The 23,025-nt window shown below is 44.6% G+C and overlaps 1 protein-coding gene across 2 annotated transcripts in view; it reads right to left on the reverse strand.

Moving 5' to 3' along the window:
• Window positions 1-63: 63 nt before the first annotated feature.
• SYN3 (synapsin III) overlaps window positions 64-23,025 on the reverse strand; it is a 221,593-nt gene continuing 198,631 nt past the window's right edge. For both annotated transcript variants that reach the window (XM_072145126.1, XM_072145125.1), the window contains exons 8-14: window positions 15,570-15,712; window positions 12,263-12,337; window positions 9,078-9,180; window positions 7,112-7,246; window positions 6,936-7,038; window positions 6,483-6,789; window positions 64-2,860 (exon numbers count right to left, since the gene is read on the reverse strand). In XM_072145126.1, coding sequence (XP_072001227.1) covers window positions 2,728-2,860; window positions 6,483-6,789; window positions 6,936-7,038; window positions 7,112-7,246; window positions 9,078-9,180; window positions 12,263-12,337; window positions 15,570-15,712 — 999 coding nt within the window. In that variant the 3' untranslated portion in view covers window positions 64-2,727. The remainder of the gene's footprint in view (window positions 2,861-6,482; window positions 6,790-6,935; window positions 7,039-7,111; window positions 7,247-9,077; window positions 9,181-12,262; window positions 12,338-15,569; window positions 15,713-23,025) is intronic.

Raw genomic sequence — 23,025 nt, forward strand, 5'->3', positions numbered from 1 at the left:
GGTTAATAGGAAAGAGGGAAGCAGAGGATTCTGGGATACTATTTAATGACATAAATGATCATTTTGTAGACAAAAACTGAAGAATTTATAATTTTTTTTTTTATTAATTTTTTTTATTTTACGCTGTCAATAAATAAACACAAAAATACACAAAAACATGAAGCAGGAAGATCCTGGAATAAAACTGAGGAATCCAAGGCCACATCTCCTGACACTCTCTCCCCTATTCCCATCTGCCTAAAAAGTTATGATGTCTCTCTATCTAGATCTCCATCACAGTCTGACTCCGCCTTCTCTTAAAGGGGTCTTCCAGGACTGGACAGACTTAGTAATTTTTTTTTTTTCCCCAAAAAAAAGTAGCTCCGCCTCTGCTCATAGGTTGTGCCTGGTATTGCAGTTTTATTGAATTGAATGGAGCTGAGTTGCAATTCCATGGGCAACCTGTGGACAGGGGTGGCGCTGTTTTTCGGGAAAAATTTTTTTAAACCTTTTGTATGAAGCTGCGGTATAGAGAGTGAGTCACATAAACGTCCAGTCCACCGATACCAAGTAATCAGTCCTTAGTGCAAGACGATGGATCCCCAAGAGGGACAGTCCCTTCTCGATATGCGTATTGCTTTGGGGGTTTTTGTTGTAGTTTTTGTAGCCACGCCCCCGTCACCCAGTTGGTCTTCAGGCCACAATGCTGGAAGAGTAAAATCTTGCTGGGAACGCCAGGTGACGTCTCACAGTATCCGGCTCGGTTCTTGGTCTCCATATTACTCGAGGACCCAAAGGATGGGAAGAATCGGCGTTGTAACCCGATGTCCACTTTTTTTTTGGGTACTGCCGACAGTTCAGCTATTAGGACTTGGCCAAACAATTGATCTCAATATGTCCTGGTCCATGGTTTGGAAATTTAAGGCAGGTGTTTAGGGAACCGCAATGGGGTCTAGTTTAACCCCCAACCCAATATAGTACCTCAAGACTGGAAAGTCCCCATTGATATCTGGTTATAAGGACTATGTAATCTGTGGGTTCTACCCGGACATGACTATACCCACAGCAATCTCTGAGGATATGCTGCCCACTGTAGGACTTCCTCAAGGACCTGGATTGCCAGATGTCCACTTTATTAGGGACTGTCTACATTTCACGCTCTAAGAATTGTCAAATTTTGGCCGATCTCTTGTTATGGTCCATGGATTGGAAATTTAAGGCAGGTGTTTGGGGAACCGCAATGGGGTCTAGCTTAACCCCCAACCCAATACAGTGCCTCAAGACTGCAAAGTCCCCATTGATATCTGCTAATAAGGACTATGTAATCTGTGGGTCATCCAGGTCCTACCCAGACACAGCAATCTCTGAGGATATACTTCCCACTGTAGGACTTCCTCAAGGACCTGGATTGCTAGATGTCCACTTTATTAGGGACTGTCTACATTTCACACTCTAAGAATTGTCACATTTTGCCCGATCGATCTTCTCTTGTCATGGTCCATGGTTTGGACATTGAAGGCAGGTGTTTAGGGAACCGCAATGGGGTCTAATTTGATCCCAAACCATTACTGTACCTCAATTCCAATTTGTACAGTCCTCGTTGATATCTGGTGTCTCCTACCCAGACCCTAGGACCTCTTCATGGACCAGATTTTACCAAATGACATCAATCATTTTCACGTGTAGATAAGGAAGATGCCTCACCAGGGGAGAGCTCTACAGAACCACCACCAGAATCTCCAAAACTTGTCGTAAAATATTGTTGCGATGGGAAGACCTGTTATCGAAAAGAACGAGACGTCAACACAACTGGAATGGCTTCAAGTTCTTGCATAAGTTGTTTTTGGAAGGTTTGGAAGAGGGAGGTTAGAGACTGTGAATCGATGGGTGCCTAGGGGTGTGGGGGGGGGGGTTCAATGGTGGCATCATGGATTTCGATGGGATGATCATGGATGATCGTTAGTTGTCTGGCGAGTTCAGACAATGGCAGCATAGACAGGATCTAGATTCAAGCATTGGCTGGAGAAGATGAGGGACATCGTCACCTAAAGATATTTGGACCATGAGAAGGTCTACGAGAAGGTCGTCTGATCTTCACACAAGTAACGGGCTACGGTAAGACGAGTAATGAGGTTGGTCTTGAAGGTCTTCGGGAACCGGTCTCTCCAGAATATTCCATGATCTTCCATCAGATTTGGGTTCCTGAGGATGAGGTGTGACAAGGTTTTGTGGTCTTCACGAAGGTCAGGGTCTATGGTAAGACTGTAGCAAGATGGGCTACCAAGTTGGGCTTGAAGTTTTGGAACGTCTTGGAGAACTTGTCTCTCCAGAATATTCCAGTTTTGGGTTCCTGAGGATGAGGGTTGGTCACCACTGGTACGAGATATCAGAACACATACTCATGCTTGGTCAACTATGTACGGTAGATGAGGGACACCACGGGAGAGATGGGGGGAAGTCAAGGAGACGACTTCCCACCAGGTGAAACTTCTGCATCCAACTAGTTACAAACATTCATAAAGCTGAGGAACCATCGAGGGCTCCAAGGAAGATGTCTCGCCTCGAGACGTGATTAGGAAGAAGATGTGTAGAGAAGATCTCAAGGAGGTCTCCTTGTTCCGGTAGCGGAGGTTCAGGAATGTCAGGATGATCCAGCAGAAGAAGGAGTTGAGCTAAGGATCAGCCTTCCATGTTTTCTCGAAATGGCTTCACACAGAGAGGAGCTCCAAGGACGAGGCGGACCTGTTACTAGTCCGAGAACAGACTGGCAAAAGACTTTCTCAGGTTACGAATCGTCTCCGCTTTTGCTTCATCCTCATTTCCAGAACTTCGTTGTGAGGGATCCGAGATATTGAAATTGTTAGTCAGTGACTGCGATTTACTAGAAAATAAATATATAGACAAAACAATGAAATTATTATAATCCTGCCCCCTATGTACAAGAATATAACTACTATAATACTGCCCCCTATGTACAAGAATATAACTACTATAATACTGACCCATATGTACAAGAATATAACTACTATAATACTGCCCCCTATGTACAGGAATATAACTACTATAATACTGCCCCTATGTACAAGAATATAACTACTATAATACTGCCCCCTATGTACAAGAATATAACTACTATAATACTGCCCCCTATGTACAGGAATATAACTACTATAATACTGCCCCCTATGTACAAGAATATAACTACTATAATACTGCCCCCTATGTACAGGAATATAACTACTATAATACTGCCCCCTATGTACAGGAATATAACTACTATAATACTGCCCCCTATGTACAGGAATATAACTACTATAATACTGCCCCCTATGTACAGGAATATAACTACTATAATACTGCCCCCTATGTACAGGAATATAACTACTATAATACTGCCCCCTATGTACAAGAATATAACTACTATAATACTGCCCCCTATGTACAGGAATATAACTACTATAATACTGCCCCCTATGTACAGGAATATAACTACTATAATACTGCCCCCTATGTACAGGAATATAACTACTATAATACTGCCCCCTATGTACAGGAATATAACTACTATAATACTGCCCCCTATGTACAGGAATATAACTACTATAATACTGCCCCCTATGTACAAGAATATAACTACTATAATACCGCCTCCTATGTACAAGAATATAACTACTATAATACCGCCCCCTATGTACAAGAATATAACTACTATAATACCGCCCCCTATGTACAAGAATATAACTACTATAATACTGCCACCTATATACAGGAATATAACTACTATAATACTGCCCCCTATGTACAAGAATATAACTACTATAATACTGCCCCCTATGTACAAGAATATAACTACTATAATACTGCCCCCTATGCACAAGAATATAACTACTATAATACTGCCCCCTATGTACAGGAATATAACTACTATAATACTATCCCCTATGTACAGGAATATAACTACTATAATACTGCCCCCTATGTACAGGAATATAACTACTATAATACTGCCCCCTATGTACAGGAATATAACTACTATAATACTGCCCCTAGGTACAGGAATATAACTACTATAATACTGCCCCCTATGTACAGGAATATAACTACTATAATACTGCCCCCTATGTACAGGAATATAACTACTATAATACTGCCCCCTATGTACAGGAATATAACTACTATAATACTGCCCCCTATGTACAGGAATATAACTACTATAATACTGCCCCCTATGTACAGGAATATAACTACTATAATACTGCCCCCTATGTACAGGAATATAACTACTATAATACTGCCCCCTATGTACAGGAATATAACTACTATAATACTGCCTCCTATGTACAAGAATATAACTACTATAATACTGCCCCCTATGCACAAGAATATAACTACTATAATACTGCCCCCTATGTACAGGAATATAACTACTATAATACTGCCCCCTATGTACAGGAATATAACTACTATAATACTGCCCCCTATGTACAGGAATATAACTACTATAATACTGCCCCCTATGTACAGGAATATAACTACTATAATACTGCCCCCTATGTACAGGAATATAACTACTATAATACTGCCCCCTATGTACAGGAATATAACTACTATAATACTGCCCCCTATGTACAGGAATATAACTACTATAATACTGCCCCCTATGTACAGGAATATAACTACTATAATACTGCCCCCTATGTACAGGAATATAACTACTATAATACTGCCCCCTATGTACAGGAATATAACTACTATAATACTGCCCCCTATGTACAGGAATATAACTACTATAATACTGCCCCCTATGTACAGGAATATAACTACTATAATACTGCCCCCTATGTACAGGAATATAACTACTATAATACTGCCCCCTATGTATAGGAATATAACTACTATAATACTGCCCCCTATGTACAAGAATATAACTACTATAATACTGCTTCTATGTACAGGAATATAACTACTATAATACTGCCCCCTATGTGCAGGAATATAACTACTATAATACTGCCCCCTATGTGCAGGAATATATCTACTATAATACTGCCCCCTATGTACAGGAATATAACTACTATAATACTGCCCCCTATGTACAGGAATATAACTACTATAATACTGCCCCCTATGTATAGGAATATAACTACTATAATACTGCCCCCTATGTACAAGAATATAACTACTATAATACTGCTCCTATGTACAGGAATATAACTACTATAATACTGCCCCCTATGTGCAGGAATATAACTACTATAATACTGCCCCCTATGTGCAGGAATATATCTACTATAATACTGCCCCCTATGTACAAGAATATAACTACTATAATACTATCCCCTATGTACAGGAATATAACTACTATAATACTGCCCCCTATGTACAGGAATATAACTACTATAATACTGCCCCCTATGTACAGGAATATAACTACTATAATACTGCCCCCTATGTACAGGAATATAACTACTATAATACTGCCCCCTATGTACAGGAATATAACTACTATAATACTGCCCCCTATGTACAGGAATATAACTACTATAATACTGCCCCCTATGTACAGGAATATAACTACTATAATACTGCCCCCTATGTACAGGAATATAACTACTATAATACTGCCCCCTATGTACAAGAATATAACTACTATAATACTGCCCCCTATGTATAGGAATATAACTACTATAATACTGCCCCCTATGTACAGGAATATAACTATTATAATACCGCCCCCTATGTACAAGAATATAACTACTATAATACTGCCCCCTATGTACAGGAATATAACTACTATAATACTGCCCCCTATGTACAGGAATATAACTACTATAATACTGCCCCCTATGTACAGGAATATAACTACTATAATACTGCCCCCTATGTACAGGAATATAACTACTATAATACTGCCCCCCTATGTACAAGAATATAACTACTATAATACTGCCCCCTATGTACAGGAATATAACTACTATAATACTGCCCCCTATGTACAGGAATATAACTACTATAATACTGCCCCCTATGTACAAGAATATAACTACTATAATACTGTCCCCTATGTACAGGAATATAACTACTATAATACTGCCCCCTATGTACAGGAATATAACTACTATAATACTGCCCCCTATGTACAGGAATATAACTACTATAATACTGCCCCCTATGTACAAGAATATAACTACTATAATACTGCCCCTATGTACAGGAATATAACTACTATAATACTGCCCCCTATGTACAAGAATATAACTACTATAATACTGCCCCCTATGTACAAGAATATAACTACTATAATACTGCCCTCTATGTACAGGAATATAACTACTATAATACTGCCCCCTATGTACAAGAATATAACTACTATAATACTGCCCCCTATGTACAGGAATATAACTACTATAATACTGCCCCCTATGTACAGGAATATAACTACTATAATACTGCCCCCTATGTACAGGAATATAACTACTATAATACTGCCCCTATGTACACACTTGAGGTGGGGGTGAGGTGCCGGCTGGGTCTTGGCTGTAGCCCCGGGTAGCGCCTGTTGGCTCTGTGACTGTCCTGGTGCCGGGGGTCTCGGCTGCTGGGGGGAGGCGGAGGCGGATTTGGTGGGTGTCTGTCCTGGGGGAGTTGCGCTCTGGGGTCTGGGGAGCTGTGGAGAGTTTGGGGACCTCTGTGGTTGTGGGGAGCCGGGCTGGGAGCTGTTGGGGGGCTGCGGTCCCTGGGGTGACAGCCTGGGCTGCTGGGGGGCGGCTGTCCTGGGCGGGGGGGCTCCTTGTGTCGGACGGGCTCCTCCTGTACAGAAATAAAACATAATTTTGGTTACATCTGATTTATACTGAGCGCAGCTTTGAAGTCACTGTGCAGCTTTATCTAGTTTTCCTTTGGCGCAGTACTGTCTCTGGCCAGCAGATGTCACCGGTGTACTAGAATGGCTTTACCTTGTGGGGAGGGTCTTGGTTGAGCTGAGGCTGCAGCGCCCCCTGCAGGACCAGGCTGGGGCTGCATCTGTGGTTTCACCGCCTGCGGCTGCATCTGTTGCGGCTGGAAGAAAACACATGGTGAGGCCTGAGGTACCAGGCGGGGGGAGAATTAAAGGGATTGTCCGGACTTGTACCTGATTTCTTGGCATGGGGGCGCTGGGGGATATCGTCTGGAAGTGCTGCGTCATTTTAGCCACCACGAGGTCGGCCACCAGCTGCCGGTCCTCCTCCACGTGCTCCCCGATCAGCGGCATGGAGCTGTCCATCACCTGTCCGAAAGAGAATCATCACAAGACTTGTATATTGTACGTGGAAACTGTCAGAAAAGTGCTGTTGACGGATCTGTATCCATAGAATGTGCCCCTAGTACTTTGGTTCTGATTGGACTCCTCCATTACCAGGGTCGAGTATCGCGATACCCCTGGTTGTATGGACCCCCCCATCCCTGTAAAAAAAAATATTCACAAATATGTGCAGAAACCGACAGAAAAGTGCTGTTGACAGATCTGTATCCTTAAAATGTTCCCCTAGTACTGTGAGTGGACAATATTGGGTCCGATTGGCCTCCTCCATTACCAGGGTGGAGTATTGTGATAACACTGGTCGTACGGACACCCCCATCCCTGAAGAAAATATTCACAAATATGTGGGGAAACCTACAGAAAAGTGCTGTTGACGGATCTGATATTCTTGAATGTGTGTGTTTGCGGCGCATAGGATTCGGACAAACTGCGCAATTCGGACCCATAGTAAATGACCCCCATTGTGTGTGGAAACTAGAAAGTTGCTGTTGACGGATCTGACATCCTTAGAAAGTATATCTGGTACTTGTATCAGTACCTAATAGGTCCGATTGGATGATGAACACCTCCTGGCTATGAATACCCCATATATGCATGAGCTGTAATATGGCCACACGGGTGGCGCCGTTTTCCACTCTGCTCTTTTTATATCAGAATCCTGGAAAGTCCCTTTAATTGTTCTCCGGGAAACAGAGTCAGACGGAGGAATGGCGAGGGGTCAGAGGTGACGGTGTGAGCGGAGGACTGTGCATGACCCGGTGACCTGCAATCTCTGCAGCATCTGGTGCAGTCATCAGCACCCGACCCAAGTCCACCCCCCCCCCCCACCGCGCAGCAACGTCACCGCCGCCAAGAATAGTCACTGTCCTGGTGTGACACGGGGTAAGGGCTCAGCGATTATTACATGAATACTGCATATTATATGGCGGTATTATCTAGGCACTACATGGCGGTATTACATGTGCCGTGTACGGCTGTATTATCTAGGCACTACATGGCGGTATTACATGTGCCGTGTACGGCTGTATTGTATAAGCACTACATGGCGGTATTACATGTGCCGTGTATGGCTGTATTGTATAAGCACTACATGGCGGTATTACATGTGCTGTGTATGGCTGTATTGTATAGGCGCTACATGGCGGTATTACATGTGCCGTGTATGGCTGTATTGTATAGGCACTACATGGCGGTATTACATGTGCCGTGTACGGCTGTATTGTATAGGCACTACATGGCGGTATTACATGTGCCGTGTATGGCTGTATTGTATAGGCACTACATGGCGGTATTACATGTGCTGTGTACGGCTGTATTGTATAGGCACTACATGGCGGTATTACATGTGCTGTGTACGGCTGTATTGTATAGGCACTACATGGCGGTATTACATGTGCTGTGTACGGCTGTATTGTATAGGCACTACATGGCGGTATTACATGTGCTGTGTATGGCTGTATTGTATAGGCGCTACATGGCGGTATTACATGTGCCGTGTATGGCTGTATTGTATAGGCACTACATGGCGGTATTACATGTGCCGTTTACGGCTGTATTGTATAGGCACTACATGGCGGTATTACATGTGCCGTGTATGGCTGTATTGTATAGGCACTACATGGCGGTATTACATGTGCTGTGTACGGCTGTATTGTATAGGCACTACATGGCGGTATTACATGTGCTGTGTATGGCTGTATTGTATAGGCACTACATGGCGGTATTACATGTGCCGTGTATGGCTGTATTGTATAGGCACTACATGGCGGTATTACATGTGCTGTGAGCCGTCACTCACCTCGATGATGAAATCTTTGTCCTCTTTGCTGTGCACGGCCTTCACTGCACAAATGTCCAGACCCCCAAACATCTCCGCGCAGGAGTCCACCCATAACCGGTACCTGAAACACAACCACAACAGTCACTGCACAGAGCACAGCAGTGTGAGGACACAATATAAATCCATGTATCACAGTCCTGCTGCTACTAACAACATACACAGAGAGGTCTGATTACACATCTCTCCAGGGGCAATATATAACACTGGCTGCAGAGAGCACAGAGCACAGCAGTGCGAGGTCTGATTACACATCTCTCCAGGGACAATACATAACACTGGCTGCAGAGAGCACAGAGCACAGCAGTATGAGGTCTGATTACACATCTCTCCAGGGACAATACATAACACTGGCTGCAGAGAGCACAGAGCACAGCAGTGTGAGGTGTGATTACACATCTCTGCAGGGACAATACATAACACTGGCTGCAGAGTGCACAGAGCACAGCAGTGTGAGGTCTGATTACACATCTCTCCAGGAACAATACATAACACTGGCTGCAGAGAGCACAGAGCACAGCAGTGTGAGGTGTGATTACACATCTCTGCAGGGACAATACATAACACTGGCTGCAGAGTGCACAGAGCACAGCAGTGTGAGGTCTGATTACACATCTCTCCAGGAACAATACATAACACTGGCTGCAGAGAGCACAGAGCACAGCAGTGTGAGGTCTGATTACACATCTCTCCAGGGACAATATATAACACTGGTTGCATAGAGCACAGAGCACAGCAGTGTGAGGTCTGATTACACATCTCTCCAGGGACAGTACATAACACTGGCTGCAGAGAGCACAGAGCACAGCAGTGTGAGGTCTGATTACACATCTCTCCAGGGACAATACATAACACTGGCTGCAGAGAGCACAGAGCACAGCAGTATGAGGTCTGATTACACATCTCTCCAGGGACAATACATAACACTGGCTGCAGAGAGCACAGAGCACAGCAGTGTGAGGTGTGATTACACATCTCTGCAGGGACAATACATAACACTGGCTGCAGAGTGCACAGAGCACAGCAGTGTGAGGTCTGATTACACATCTCTCCAGGAACAATACATAACACTGGCTGCAGAGAGCACAGAGCACAGCAGTGTGAGGTCTGATTACACATCTCTCCAGGGACAATATATAACACTGGTTGCATAGAGCACAGAGCACAGCAGTGTGAGGTCTGATTACACATCTCTCCAGGGACAATACATAACACTGGCTGCAGAGAGCACAGAGCACAGCAGTGTGAGGTCTGATTACACATCTCTCCAGGGACAATACATAACACTGGCTGCAGAGAGCACAGCAGTGTGAGGTCTGATTACACATCTCTCCAGGGACAATATATAACACTGGTTGCATAGAGCACAGAGCACAGCAGTGTGAGGTCTGATTACACATCTCTCCAGGGACAATACATAACACTGGCTGCAGAGAGCACAGAGCACAGCAGTGTGAGGTCTGATTACACATCTCTCCAGGGACAATACATAACACTGGCTGCAGAGAGCACAGCAGTGTGAGGTCTGATTACACATCTCTCCAGGGACAATATATAACACTGGTTGCATAGAGCACAGAGCACAGCAGTGTGAGGTCTGATTACACATCTCTCCAGGGACAATACATAACACTGGCTGCAGAGAGCACAGAGCACAGCAGTGTGAGGTCTGATTACACATCTCTCCAGGGACAATATATAACACTGGCTGCAGAGAGCACAGAGCACAGCAGTGTGAGGTATGATTACACATCTCTCCAGGGACAATACATAACACTGGCTGCAGAGAGCACAGAGCACAGCAGTGTGAGGTCTGATTACACATCTCTCCAGGGACAGTACATAACACTGGCTGCAGAGAGCACAGAGCACAGCAGTGTGAGGTCTGATTACACATCTCTCCAGGGACAATACATAACGCAGGCTGCAGAGAGCACAGAGCACAGCAGTGTGAGGTCTGATTACACATCTCTCCAGGGACAATACATAACGCAGGCTGCAGAGAGCACAGAGCACAGCAGTGTGAGGTCTGATTACACATCTCTCCAGGGACAATACATAACACTGGCTGCAGAGAGCACAGAGCACAGCAGTGTGAGGTCTGATTACACATCTCTCCAGGGACAATACATAACACTGGCTGCAGAGAGCACAGAGCACAGCAGTGTGAGGTCTGATTACACATCTCTCCAGGGACAGTACATAACACTGGCTGCAGAGAGCACAGAGCACAGCAGTGTGAGGTCTGATTACACATCTCTCCAGGGACAATACATAACACTGGCTGCAGAGAGCACAGAGCACAGCAGTGTGAGGTCTGATTACACATCTCTCCAGGGACAATACATAACACTGGCTGCACAGAGCACAGAGCACAGCAGTGTGAGGTCTGATTACACATCTCTCCAGGGACAATACATAACACTGGCTGCTGAGAGCACAGAGCACAGCAGTGTGAGGTCTGATTACACATCTCTCCAGGGACAATACATAACACTGGCTGCAGAGAGCACAGAGCACAGCAGTGTGAGGTCTGATTACACATCTCTCCAGGGACAATACATAACACTGGCTGTAGAGAGCACAGAGCACAGCAGTGTGAGGTCTGATTACACATCTCTCCAGGGACAATACATAACACTGGCTGCAGAGAGCACAGAGCACAGCAGTGTGAGGTCTGATTACACATCTCTCCAGGGACAATACATAACACTGGCTGCAGAGAGCACAGAGCACAGCAGTGTGAGGTCTGATTACACATCTCTCCAGGGACAATACATAACACTGGCTGCAGAGAGCACAGAGCACAGCAGTGTGAGGTCTGATTACACATCTCTCCAGGGACAGTACATAACACTGGCTGCAGAGAGCACAGAGCACAGCAATGTGAGGGATGATTACACATCTCTCCAGGGACAATACATAACACTGGCTGCAGAGAGCACAGAGCACAGCAGTGTGAGGTCTGATTACACATCTCCCTAGGGACAATACATAACACTGGCTGCAGAGAGCACAGAGCACAGCAGTGTGAGGTATTATTACACATCTCTCCAGGGATTGGCTACAGTGTAATACTACAATTCTGCCTCCCTGCAGCCACCACTAGGGGGAGCTCTCTGCTTACAGTCATCATCACTTCTCACCTGTCGGTCATGGCGATCTGCTCCAACATGGCGGAGCCGGTGTTCGCCTTCCAGTTCCCGGATATTGACGTGCGCCTAAAAGAAAAGAAAAAAAACCCTCAGCTGTTATTTCAACAAACCCTCAGCTGTGAGGTGCATCATGTGTAAGGGGCTGTTTCCATTCACTGACAGCAAGCGGGATTTGTATGTGATTTGTTAGACGGGGAAGGGAGATGTCACCAGGCTGTTCCTGATCCGTGTACACCATCTGGTTCTCCACCCAGCTTTCCCGGGATCAGATATCACTGGGTTGGGGAGTCTTGCACCTGTGCTGATCCGGAGTTTTAACCCTCGCTGGGGCAGAGCTCGTTGCTATTCCGTCCACGGCTCGTATGAATGAGCTGGAGGAAGCCGGGGGCTCGCAGCTGACATTCCCATCATTGCCCCTTTCTTCCCCTCGGATAAGCGGCTCCTATGTTGTGCCGCAGGCGACTGGCTCCGACCCCAGACCACGTCCCGGACCCCGCAGACAGCCGAGTATTGTGACCCGAGCCAAGAGAAGGCGCTGAGCCCCCCGGGGGGTGAGCACTGCACTTCCTGATGTGCGGATCTCCAAGAGAGACCCCTCTACACCGGCTTCATTGTGCGCCCCCCACCCCAACATGATGAGGGGTCACCCCAATATTACCACCAGTCATACAAGGCACAGGAGGAGAATAGTGAGTGCAGCTCTGGGGTATAATACAGGATGTAACTCAGGATCAGTACAGGATAAGTAATGTCATGTATGTACACAGTGACTGCACCAGCAGCAGAATAGTGAGTGCAGCTCTGGAGTATAATACAGGATGTAACTCAGGATCAGTACAGGATAAGTAATGTCATGTATGTACACAGTGACTGCACCAGCAGCAGAATAGTGAGTGCAGCTCTGGAGTATAATACTGGATGTAACTCAGGATCAGTACAGGATAAGTAATGTCATGTATGTACACAGTGACTGCACCAGCAGAATAGTGAGTGCAGCTCTGGGGTATAATACAGGATGTAACTCAGGATCAGTACAGGATAAGTAATGTCATGTATGTACACAGTGACTGCACCAGCAGCAGAATAGTGAGTGCAGCCCTGGAGTATAATACAGGATGTAACTCAGGATCAGTACAGGATAAGTAATGTCATGTATGTACACAGTGACTGCACCAGCAGCAGAATAGTGAGTGCAGCTCTGGGGTATAATACAGGGTGTAACTCAGGATCAGTACAGGATAAGTAATGTCATGTATGTACACAGTGACTGCACCAGCAGCAGAATAGTGAGTGCAGCTCTGGGGTATAATACAGGATGTAACTCAGGATCAGTACAGGATAAGTAATGTCATGTATGTACACAGTGACTGCACCAGCAGCAGAATAGTGAGTGCAGCTCTGGAGTATAATACAGGATGTAACTCAGGATCAGTACAGGATAAGTAATGTCATGTATGTACACAGTGACTGCACCAGCAGCAGAATAATGAGTGCAGCTCTGGAATATAATACAGGATGTAACTCAGGATCAGTACAGGATAAGTAATGTCATGTATGTACACAGTGACTGCTCCAGCAGCAGAATAGTGAGTGCAGCTCTGGGGTATAATACAGGATGTAACTCAGGATCAGTACAGGATAAGTAATGTCATGTATGTACACAGTGACTGCTCCAGCAGCAGAATAGTGAGTGCAGCTCTGGGGTATAATACAGGATGTAACTCAGGATCAGTACAGGATAAGTAATGTCATGTATGTACACAGTGACTGCACCAGCAGCAGAATAGTGAGTGCAGCTCTGGGGTATAATACAGGATGTAACTCAGGATCAGTACAGGATAAGTAATGTCATGTATGTACACAGTGACTGCACCAGCAGCAGAATAGTGAGTGCAGCTCTGGGGTATAATACAGGATGTAACTCAGGATCAGTACAGGATAAGTAATGTCATGTATGTACACAGTGACTGCACCAGCAGAATAGTGAGTGCAGCTCTGGGGTATAATACAGGATGTAACTCAGGATCAGTACAGGATAAGTAATGTCATGTATGTACACAGTGACTGCACCAGCAGAATAGTGAGTGCAGCTCTGGAGTATAATACAGGATATAACTCAGGATCAGTACAGGATAAGTAATGTCATGTATGTACACAGTGACTGCACCAGCAGCAGAATAGTGAGTGCAGCTCTGGAGTATAATACAGGATGTAACTCAGGATCAGTACAGGATAAGTAATGTCATGTATGTACAAAGTGACTGCACCAGCAGCAGAATAGTGAGTGCAGCTCTGGGGTATAATACAGGATGTAACTCAGGATCAGGACAGGATAAGTAATGTCATGTATGTACATAGCAGAATAGTGAGTCTGGCACTTGCCTGGGGTCTTCCAGTAATCTCCTCTGTGTAGTCTGGGCCGGGACCCCCGGTTCAGGGTCTCATAAATGACGACAACGAGTAAATTGACTAAACAATCGCAGCGTCCAGGAACCTGCTGGTAACCACTGACCTCATCTCACTGTGCAACTGCAGAATTAACCCTTCACTACAACCAAAGACTATTCTGCACCAGTAAGTTGATTGCAGCCTATGTGGCCGCTATGTTCTGGGAAAGCTGGGTGGTGACCATTGTGACAGGGACTGACCTGCTCATGTTTGAAAGCATCAGAGTCTAAGCAGACAGTTCACCATTCAGAATTCTGGGAAAGTTGTGTCACAAGTAATGTGGTGGTACCCAGTTTTTCTTGCTCTTTTTTCTTATCTGGAAACCGGGAAAGCTGTGTGACAAGCGTCTGTAGCTGTAACTTATTATATTACACCGCATTTATGTAGATAATGAATGATGGAGTAATTAACTGCAGAATTTCCATTCAGGACTCTGGGGAAGCTGAGTGTAAGCCCTCAAAGATGACCGTCAGCAAGTCCAAAATAATGAATGAGGATGATAGCCGAGGTTCCCCGGATCAATTTGGCGTTTGTTTCATAAAATTCCGTCCACCCATTCAGAAGATATGGCCCTGAGAACATTATATGTGAATGAGCGCAAAGGGGGGCGGTGACCTTTCCATTCTCCCTAGGGGGTGTGGCTTTTAGGCGCTAATTCATATGTAACCTTTCAGTGGCCATATCTTTTGAACCGGTGGACGGATTTTAATAAAACAAACACCAAATCGCTCTGGGGATTGGCGCCAATCACTTGAATAGCATTTGGTACTTGGTGACAAGTCCCCTTTAAGAGTTATGTTAAAGGTGAAGACATCAGTCATTTATTTTCCCGAGGGAAGGAGAGACTCACATATAAGCCTTGTAGTTACTGCCGATCTTCTGGATGCGGAGGTCGTATTTGGAGTCGACGAACGGCTCGCTGGTCACGTAGGTCTTCGCCATGGCAACGATGCTGGACATGTCCTGGAAGTCGTACTGGTTGTCCACCTTCACCTGTAGGGGAATATACAATCAGAACCTTCCAAGGGAAACTCTCACAATCCATCCGGGGTCATGAGTGCGAGACTTTCCCACCGTCCCACCGCCACGTGTGGCACATTCCTGACCACGTGCTGCCGTTATTAGCTGTGCATGACTCATCGTACAAACTCTGCGGTTCTTACCAATGTGCAAGTTTGACAGAAATGAAGTGAACATTGTGTGATCCTACAGGGAAAGATCTGATCCCGCAGCAGACGGAGAGGCACGTGGAGTGCTGGCGCTCGGGGGGAGCCGGGAAATTCTTCAGAAAAGATGCGCCTAATACATCCAGCCACTAGGTGGCACTACACTACCTTAACAAGGGGGGAGGAAGTAGCTGATCGGTCACATAGGCCACTCCCCTTAAGGTCCTCTCAACCATTCAGCAAAGCCAAGAAGAGTCACCTGATTTGTGGGTTGTGTATATGCAGGAGGCCACTCCCTGTTTTTTTTTTTAAGGAGGGTGCTAACCGACTAACCGAGAAAACGAGGGGTGTGGAAATTTTTGGAACAATAACGTGAACCATTCCAGTCCCTTAATTTTTTTTCATTTTTTACCCGAGGTCCTTAAAACCACTAACTGGGCGTGTACCACCTTAACCGGGGCGAGGAAATGACTTTGAGAGTTACACAGGCCCCTCCCCTTTTTTAGATCTCTCAGCCATTTAGCAAAGCCGAGAGAGATCACATGATTTATTAGGTCGTGACCACTTCCTGTGTTTCTTAAAGGGGCACAACACTCACTTCTTTGTGTTTTTTTACTAACTTCAATAAAAGGGGAAGCTCCTCTTAAAGGCATAGGGATACATTTATCAGGGTGTGTTCACACGATCAGTTTTTCAGATGCAGTTTTTGATGTCCAAACCAGGAGTGGAGTAAAAACAGAGGAGGAGCGACTTCACTCCATGATAAGACCTCGCCCATTATGATCCACACCTGTTTTTGGCTTCAAAAACTGCATCTGAAAAAAGGGAACGTGTGAACGCAGCCTTAGAGGTGTCTAAGAGCAGAACTGTGTTCTAGTTGCCCCCGGCAACCAATCAGAGCTCAGCTTTCATTTCCCAACAGCTGTTTATGAAATGTAAGCTGAGCTCTGATTGGTTGCCATGGGCAACTGGAACAGTTTTACCTCAGAAAATTTTGATAAATCTCCCCAATAGTTTTTTTTTTTAGCAAAAACTAGATATCACCCCTTTCCGCTCGGTCTAGTGAGGGGAGGTGTCCAGTCCTTTGTTGACCGGTTTTGACAGCAGCTCTAGATGTGACTGGAGTATTGTGTATATATGTAGGATACAGGCCTAGTTTCCCATGATGCCCTGCTTCCCCCGTTCTCACTATCACAGCTGGGAAAACAGAGGCGGCGAGGTCGTTGTCCTACACGTGGGAGCGGAGGCCGGTGACATCACTGCGGGGACAGACATGACTTAATTGGGGGCTGTGGGGCGCAGGCACCAGGTTCATTATCCGGCTCCTCTTACCGTAATACAAATATTTATCAAGATGTGGCAGCTCCGGCCAAGAGAAGAGCGGAAAAGAACTGGAGGAATTAAAGGGGCGGTGAGAAGGTGGGTGCAGCGGGGTGTCCACAGATAAGGGCCCGAGCGTCACCCGCCACCAGGATGAGGCCCCTCACAGCGTTATCTATACAGGACTCATGTGTTCTCTATCCTACATCCCCAGCACAGATGTTACCCAGATCTATCATATATCTATCTATATCATATTTACCTATAGATCTAATGTATTGCTTTCTATATATCTCATATCTATCTATCTATCTCATATCTATCTATATCATATCTATCTCCTATCTATCTATCTATCTATCTATCTATCTATCTCATATCTATCTATCTATCTATCTATCTCCTATCTATCTATCTATCTATCTATCTCATATCTATCTCATATCTATCTATCTATCTATCTATCTATCTATCTATCTATCTATCTATCTATCTATCTATCTATCTATCTCATATCTATCTCATATCTATCTATCTATCTATCTATCTCATATCTATCTATCTATCTATCTATCTATCTCATATCTATCTATCTATCTCATATCTATCTATCTCATATCTATCTATATCATATCTATCTATCTATCTATATCATATCTATCTCCTATCTATCTATCTATCTATCTATCTATCTATCTATCTATCTATCTATCTCATATATATCTATCTATCTATCTCATATATATCTATCTATCTATCTATCTATCTCATATCTATCTATCTATCTCATATCTATCTATCTATCTATCTATCTATCTATCTCATATCTATCTATCTATCTATCTATCTCATATCTATCTCATATCTATCTATCTATCTATCTATCTATCTATCTATCTATCTATCTATCTCATATCTATCTCATATCTATCTATCTATCTCATATCTATCTATCTATCTATCTATCTCATATCTATCTATATCATATCTATCTATCTATCTATATCATATCTATCTCCATCATATCTATCTATCTATCTATATCATATCTATCTCCTATCTATCTATCTATCTATCTATCTATCTCATATATATCTATCTATCTATCTATCTCATATATATCTATCTATCTCATATCTATCTATCTATCTCATATCTATCTATCTATCTATCTCATATCTATCTATCTATCTCATATCTATCTATCTATCTCATATCTATCTATCTATCTATCTCATATCTATCTATCTATCTATCTCATATCTATCTATCATCTATCTATCTATCTATCTCCTATCTCATATCTATCTATCTATCTATCTATCTATCTCATATCTATCTATCTATCTCCTATCTCATATCTATCTATCTATCTCATATCTATCTATCTATCTCATATCTATCTATCTATCTATCTATCTATCTCATATCTATCTATCTCCTATCTATCTATCTATCTCCTATCTATCTATCTATCTATCTCCTATCTATCTCCTATCTATCTATCTCATATCTATCTATCTATCTCGTATCTATCTATCTCATATCTATCTATCTATCTCATATCTATCTATCTATCTATCTCATATCTATCTATCTATCTCATATCTATCTATCTATCTATCTATCTCATATCTATCTATCTAATATCTATCTATCTGTTACCTAGTTATTAGAAGTATTAGTGATTACATTGAGGTCCATCCTCCACCCTTACACTTCTCTCCATCCTCCCGATCCCCCGGTAATATCCGCCCACTAATGACAGTGATGTGTGATCCCTCAGACCTCCTCCATCTCCTCTCTCCCGGTGATGTCGGGACTCCCCATGAGTGAGAAGAAAGCTTCCCACGTCCTGCAGAGACGTCTCGGCATAACATGTCCTGTACCCAGGCAAGGAATAATATTTCTTGGGTGTCCAACCTTCCAGTTGAAGCGTAGAATGGAAAGTTCCGGAGCTCTGGCTCGGTAGTCGATGTCACTGGTGATTACTCTGAGGTTTTTGGGTAATTCGAGATACCTTGGTCAAGGTGTTAGAGCGACTCTCGTCTTATAAGGGATACGTCATAAATAATCATTTCACAGGGGCAAAATGTACTAATCCCCCGACCAGAAATGTTCTCTTGTTCTCCGAGCCAGGACAATGTAATCCGCGGCTTCGCTGGATGGAGACACAATGTTCCCTCGGTGGTGGAAGGGAATGTTTTCCATAGACCATTATGAGCTGAAGTGACCGTCCCAACGGGGCCGCGAGTATTAGCGCGTCAATCCTGCGCACATTTACACCCGTCATAAATCTAACACTTGGTATTCAACAAACTCACTGTTTTTCAACCCAAAATCCCCGGGGGGAGATGACGGTGACTTCACAAGTGCCATGGTGACTTTTAAAGAGGACAAGCCATCGGGATAGTCCTCTATGTATGAGGCATACTATACCTACCTATGGGCGAGGAGCAAAACCAATCGCACCTTATGGTCCCTCTTGACCAGTTGGGGCACCAGGTGGGTAGATATCTATGGAGAAGTGGTGTATACTAGAAGGCATCTTCGAGACGTTCTCATGAAAGAGAGCTAGTGGTGGCATATGGATCGACTACGTAGCTCCTAATTTGGGGAGTCAAATCAATCCCCCCGTTAGTCCCTCTTGGCCAGTTGAGGCACCAGGTAGGTAGATATCCATGGAGAAGTGGTCTATACTTGAGGGCATCTTCTAGACTTCCTCATTAAAGAGAGCGAGTGGTGGCATATGGATCAACTATGTAGCTCCTAATTTGGGGCGTAAAATCAATCACCCCGTTAGTCCCTCTTGGCCAGTTGGGGCACCAGGTGGGTAGATATCTGTGGAGAAGTGGTCTATACTTGAGGGCATCTTCTAGACGTTCTCATACAGCAGAGCTAGTGGTGGCATATGGATCGACTAAGTAGTTCCTAATTTGGGGAGCAAAATCAATCCCCCCCGTTAGTCCCTCTTGGCCAGTTGAGGCACCAGGTAGGTAGATATCTGTGGAGAAGTGGTCTATACTTGAAGGCATCTTCTAGACGTTCTCATTAAGCAGAACTAGTGGTGGCATATGGATCAACTATGTAGCCCCTAATGTGGGGAGTGAATAAAATTACCCTCATTAGTTCCTCTTGACCAGTCGAAGCACCAGGTGGTTAGACATCTATGGAGTAGTAGGGCTTAACCTGAGGGCATCTTCAAGACGTTTTCCTGTAGAAGGGCTAATGTAAGAATATGGACTTCCTCAGCAACCACTGAGGAAGGATCGAAATCAAACTCTAATGTCTTTCACTGGGCCAAAATGTGACAACACTGGAGCACCTATATGGGAGGCCACTCTGCCCCAATAACTATCTTAAAGTAAAAAGAAGAGAAAAACAAGACAATGGACTAGTCTTTTTCTAGGTGAGGACATCTTCAAGACATTCATAGTGGTAGCATATGTACTCACTAACCGGTCCGTCATCGGATATAAGAAACGATATCACCATGCCTGTAACGGGACCCTATTGGCTGATGGGTCCAAAACAGTCACCTACCGCTGTACCTTGAAGTCTATGGTAAAGTAGGAAGTACTTAGAAGTTCTGTGATGTCCTGAAGTTGGGCCATTACTAAATTTAAGCCTGGAGTTCTTGATTAATGGATCTAGTAGGACTGATCACCTAAGCATGTATATACACTCACCGGCCACTTTATTAGGTACACCATGCTAGTAACGGGTTGGACCCCCTTTTGCCTTCAGAACTGCCTCAATTCTTCGTGGCATAGATACAACAAGGTGCTGGAAGCTCCTCAGAGATTTTGGTCCATATTGACATGATGGCATCACACAGTTGCCGCAGATTTGTCGGCTGCACATCCATGATGTGAATCTCCCGTTCCACCACATCCCAAAGATGCTCTATTGGATTGAGATCTGGTGACTGTGGAGGCCATTTGTGTCCAGTGACCTCATCGTCATGTTCAAGAAACCAGTCTGAGATGATTCCAGCTTTATGACCTGGCGCATTATCCTGCTGAAAGTAGCCATCAGATGTTACAGGGTACATTGTGCAAATAAAGGTATGGACATGGTCAGCAACAATACTCAGGTAGGCTGTGGCGTTGTACCAAGGGGCCCAAAGACACCATGACACCAGCACCACCAGCCTGAGCCGCTGATACAAGGCAGGATGGATCCATGACACCACCAGCCTGAGCCGCTGATACAAGGCAGGATGGATCCATGACACCAGCACCACCAGCCTGAGCCGCTGATACAAGGCAGGATGGATCCATGACACCACCACCACCAGCCTGACCCGCTGATACAAGGCAGGATGGATCCATGCTTTCATGTTGTTGACGCCAAATTCTGACCCTACCATCCGAATGTCGCAGCAGAAATCGAGACTCATCAGACCAGGCAACGTTTTTCCAATCTTCTACTGTCCAATTTCGATGAGCTTGTGCAAATTGTAGCCTCAGTTTCCTGTTCTTAGCTGAAAGGAGTGGCACCCGGTGTGGTCTTCTGCTGCTGTAGCCCATCTGCCTCAAAGTTGGACGTACTGTGCGTTCAGAGATGCTCTTCTGCCTACCTTGGTTGTAACGGGTGGCGATTTGAGTCACTGTTGCCTTTCTATCAGCTCGAATCAGTCTGCCCATTCTCCTCTGACCTCTGGCATCAACAAGGCATTTCCGCCCACAGAACTGCCGCTCACTGGATGTTTTTTCTTTTTCGGACCATTCTCTGTAAACCCTAGAGATGGTTGTGCGTGAAAATCCCAGTAGATCAGCAGTTTCTGAAATACTCAGACCAGCCCTTCTGGCACCAACAACCATGCCACGTTCAAAGGCCACAAATCACCTTTCTTCCCCATACTGATGTAGACATGCAGGAGATTGTCTTGACCATGTCTACATGCCTAAATGCACTGAGTTGCCGCCATGTGATTGGCTGATTAGAAATTAAGTGTTAACGAGCAGTTGGACAGGTGTACCTAATAAAGTGGCCGGTGAGTGTATGTCTACCAAGGAGTTCATGGTTTTATTTATGTTAAAATGTATCTATCCTGAGGTGAAGCAGGCTGTGATTGGCTGCTTTTCCCAGAACATTCCAGACTCAGCAAAGGTTTCTAAACATGGACTCAACTCGTAGCTAGAATTCCAGCCTAGCTGACCACTGGATAAGGCTGAGGTACTACTGGTTACTACTATCCAGAGGCCTATTTATCCAAACTAACAGCCCTGATGGCCCTCAGAGGAAGGATTTTGGGCCAGCCGGTTTCCTGCTGCTGATGGCGTTCTACAAATTTTACTAATAAAGAAACGGTGAGTTTACCTCATCTCCATTTTCTCTGTGAATCCCTGGCTAGCCTCTATCATCACAGGTCTCCCTCATACCATCTGGCGGGGACCTGTCACCTACACCGGGAGTAACCTAGTAGGAACCTATACTGTCACACACCTCACCTTCATCTTGCTTAACCATGTTGACCCTGATAGGTGTGAATGAGGCCTACAGTAGGACTGACCTACCGTGACATCCGGTGTTCAAGCTCGATCAAGTCATCCAATCCAGTCCTAGTAACCTGCTGCCCCAATCGGAGGATCCAAATCAATGTTTATCCAAAGCAGAGTACCCCTGTACCTTGGCCAACTTGGGAATACTTCAATATAGCCAAGAAGCTGTGGAGATGTGTCCTCCAACTTGATCAAAGCCAACATGGAGTTCTGTTTATACAGTGACTGGAGAGCCACAGGTTGGAGACCGCGGTCATGAGGTATCAAGTAGGAAATCTGGAACTTCTAGCCCAGCTTTTGGTTGCTCATTGGG

This window comes from Engystomops pustulosus, chromosome 4 (genome assembly GCF_040894005.1).
Source record: "Engystomops pustulosus chromosome 4, aEngPut4.maternal, whole genome shotgun sequence".
NCBI lineage: Eukaryota > Metazoa > Chordata > Amphibia > Anura > Leptodactylidae > Engystomops > Engystomops pustulosus.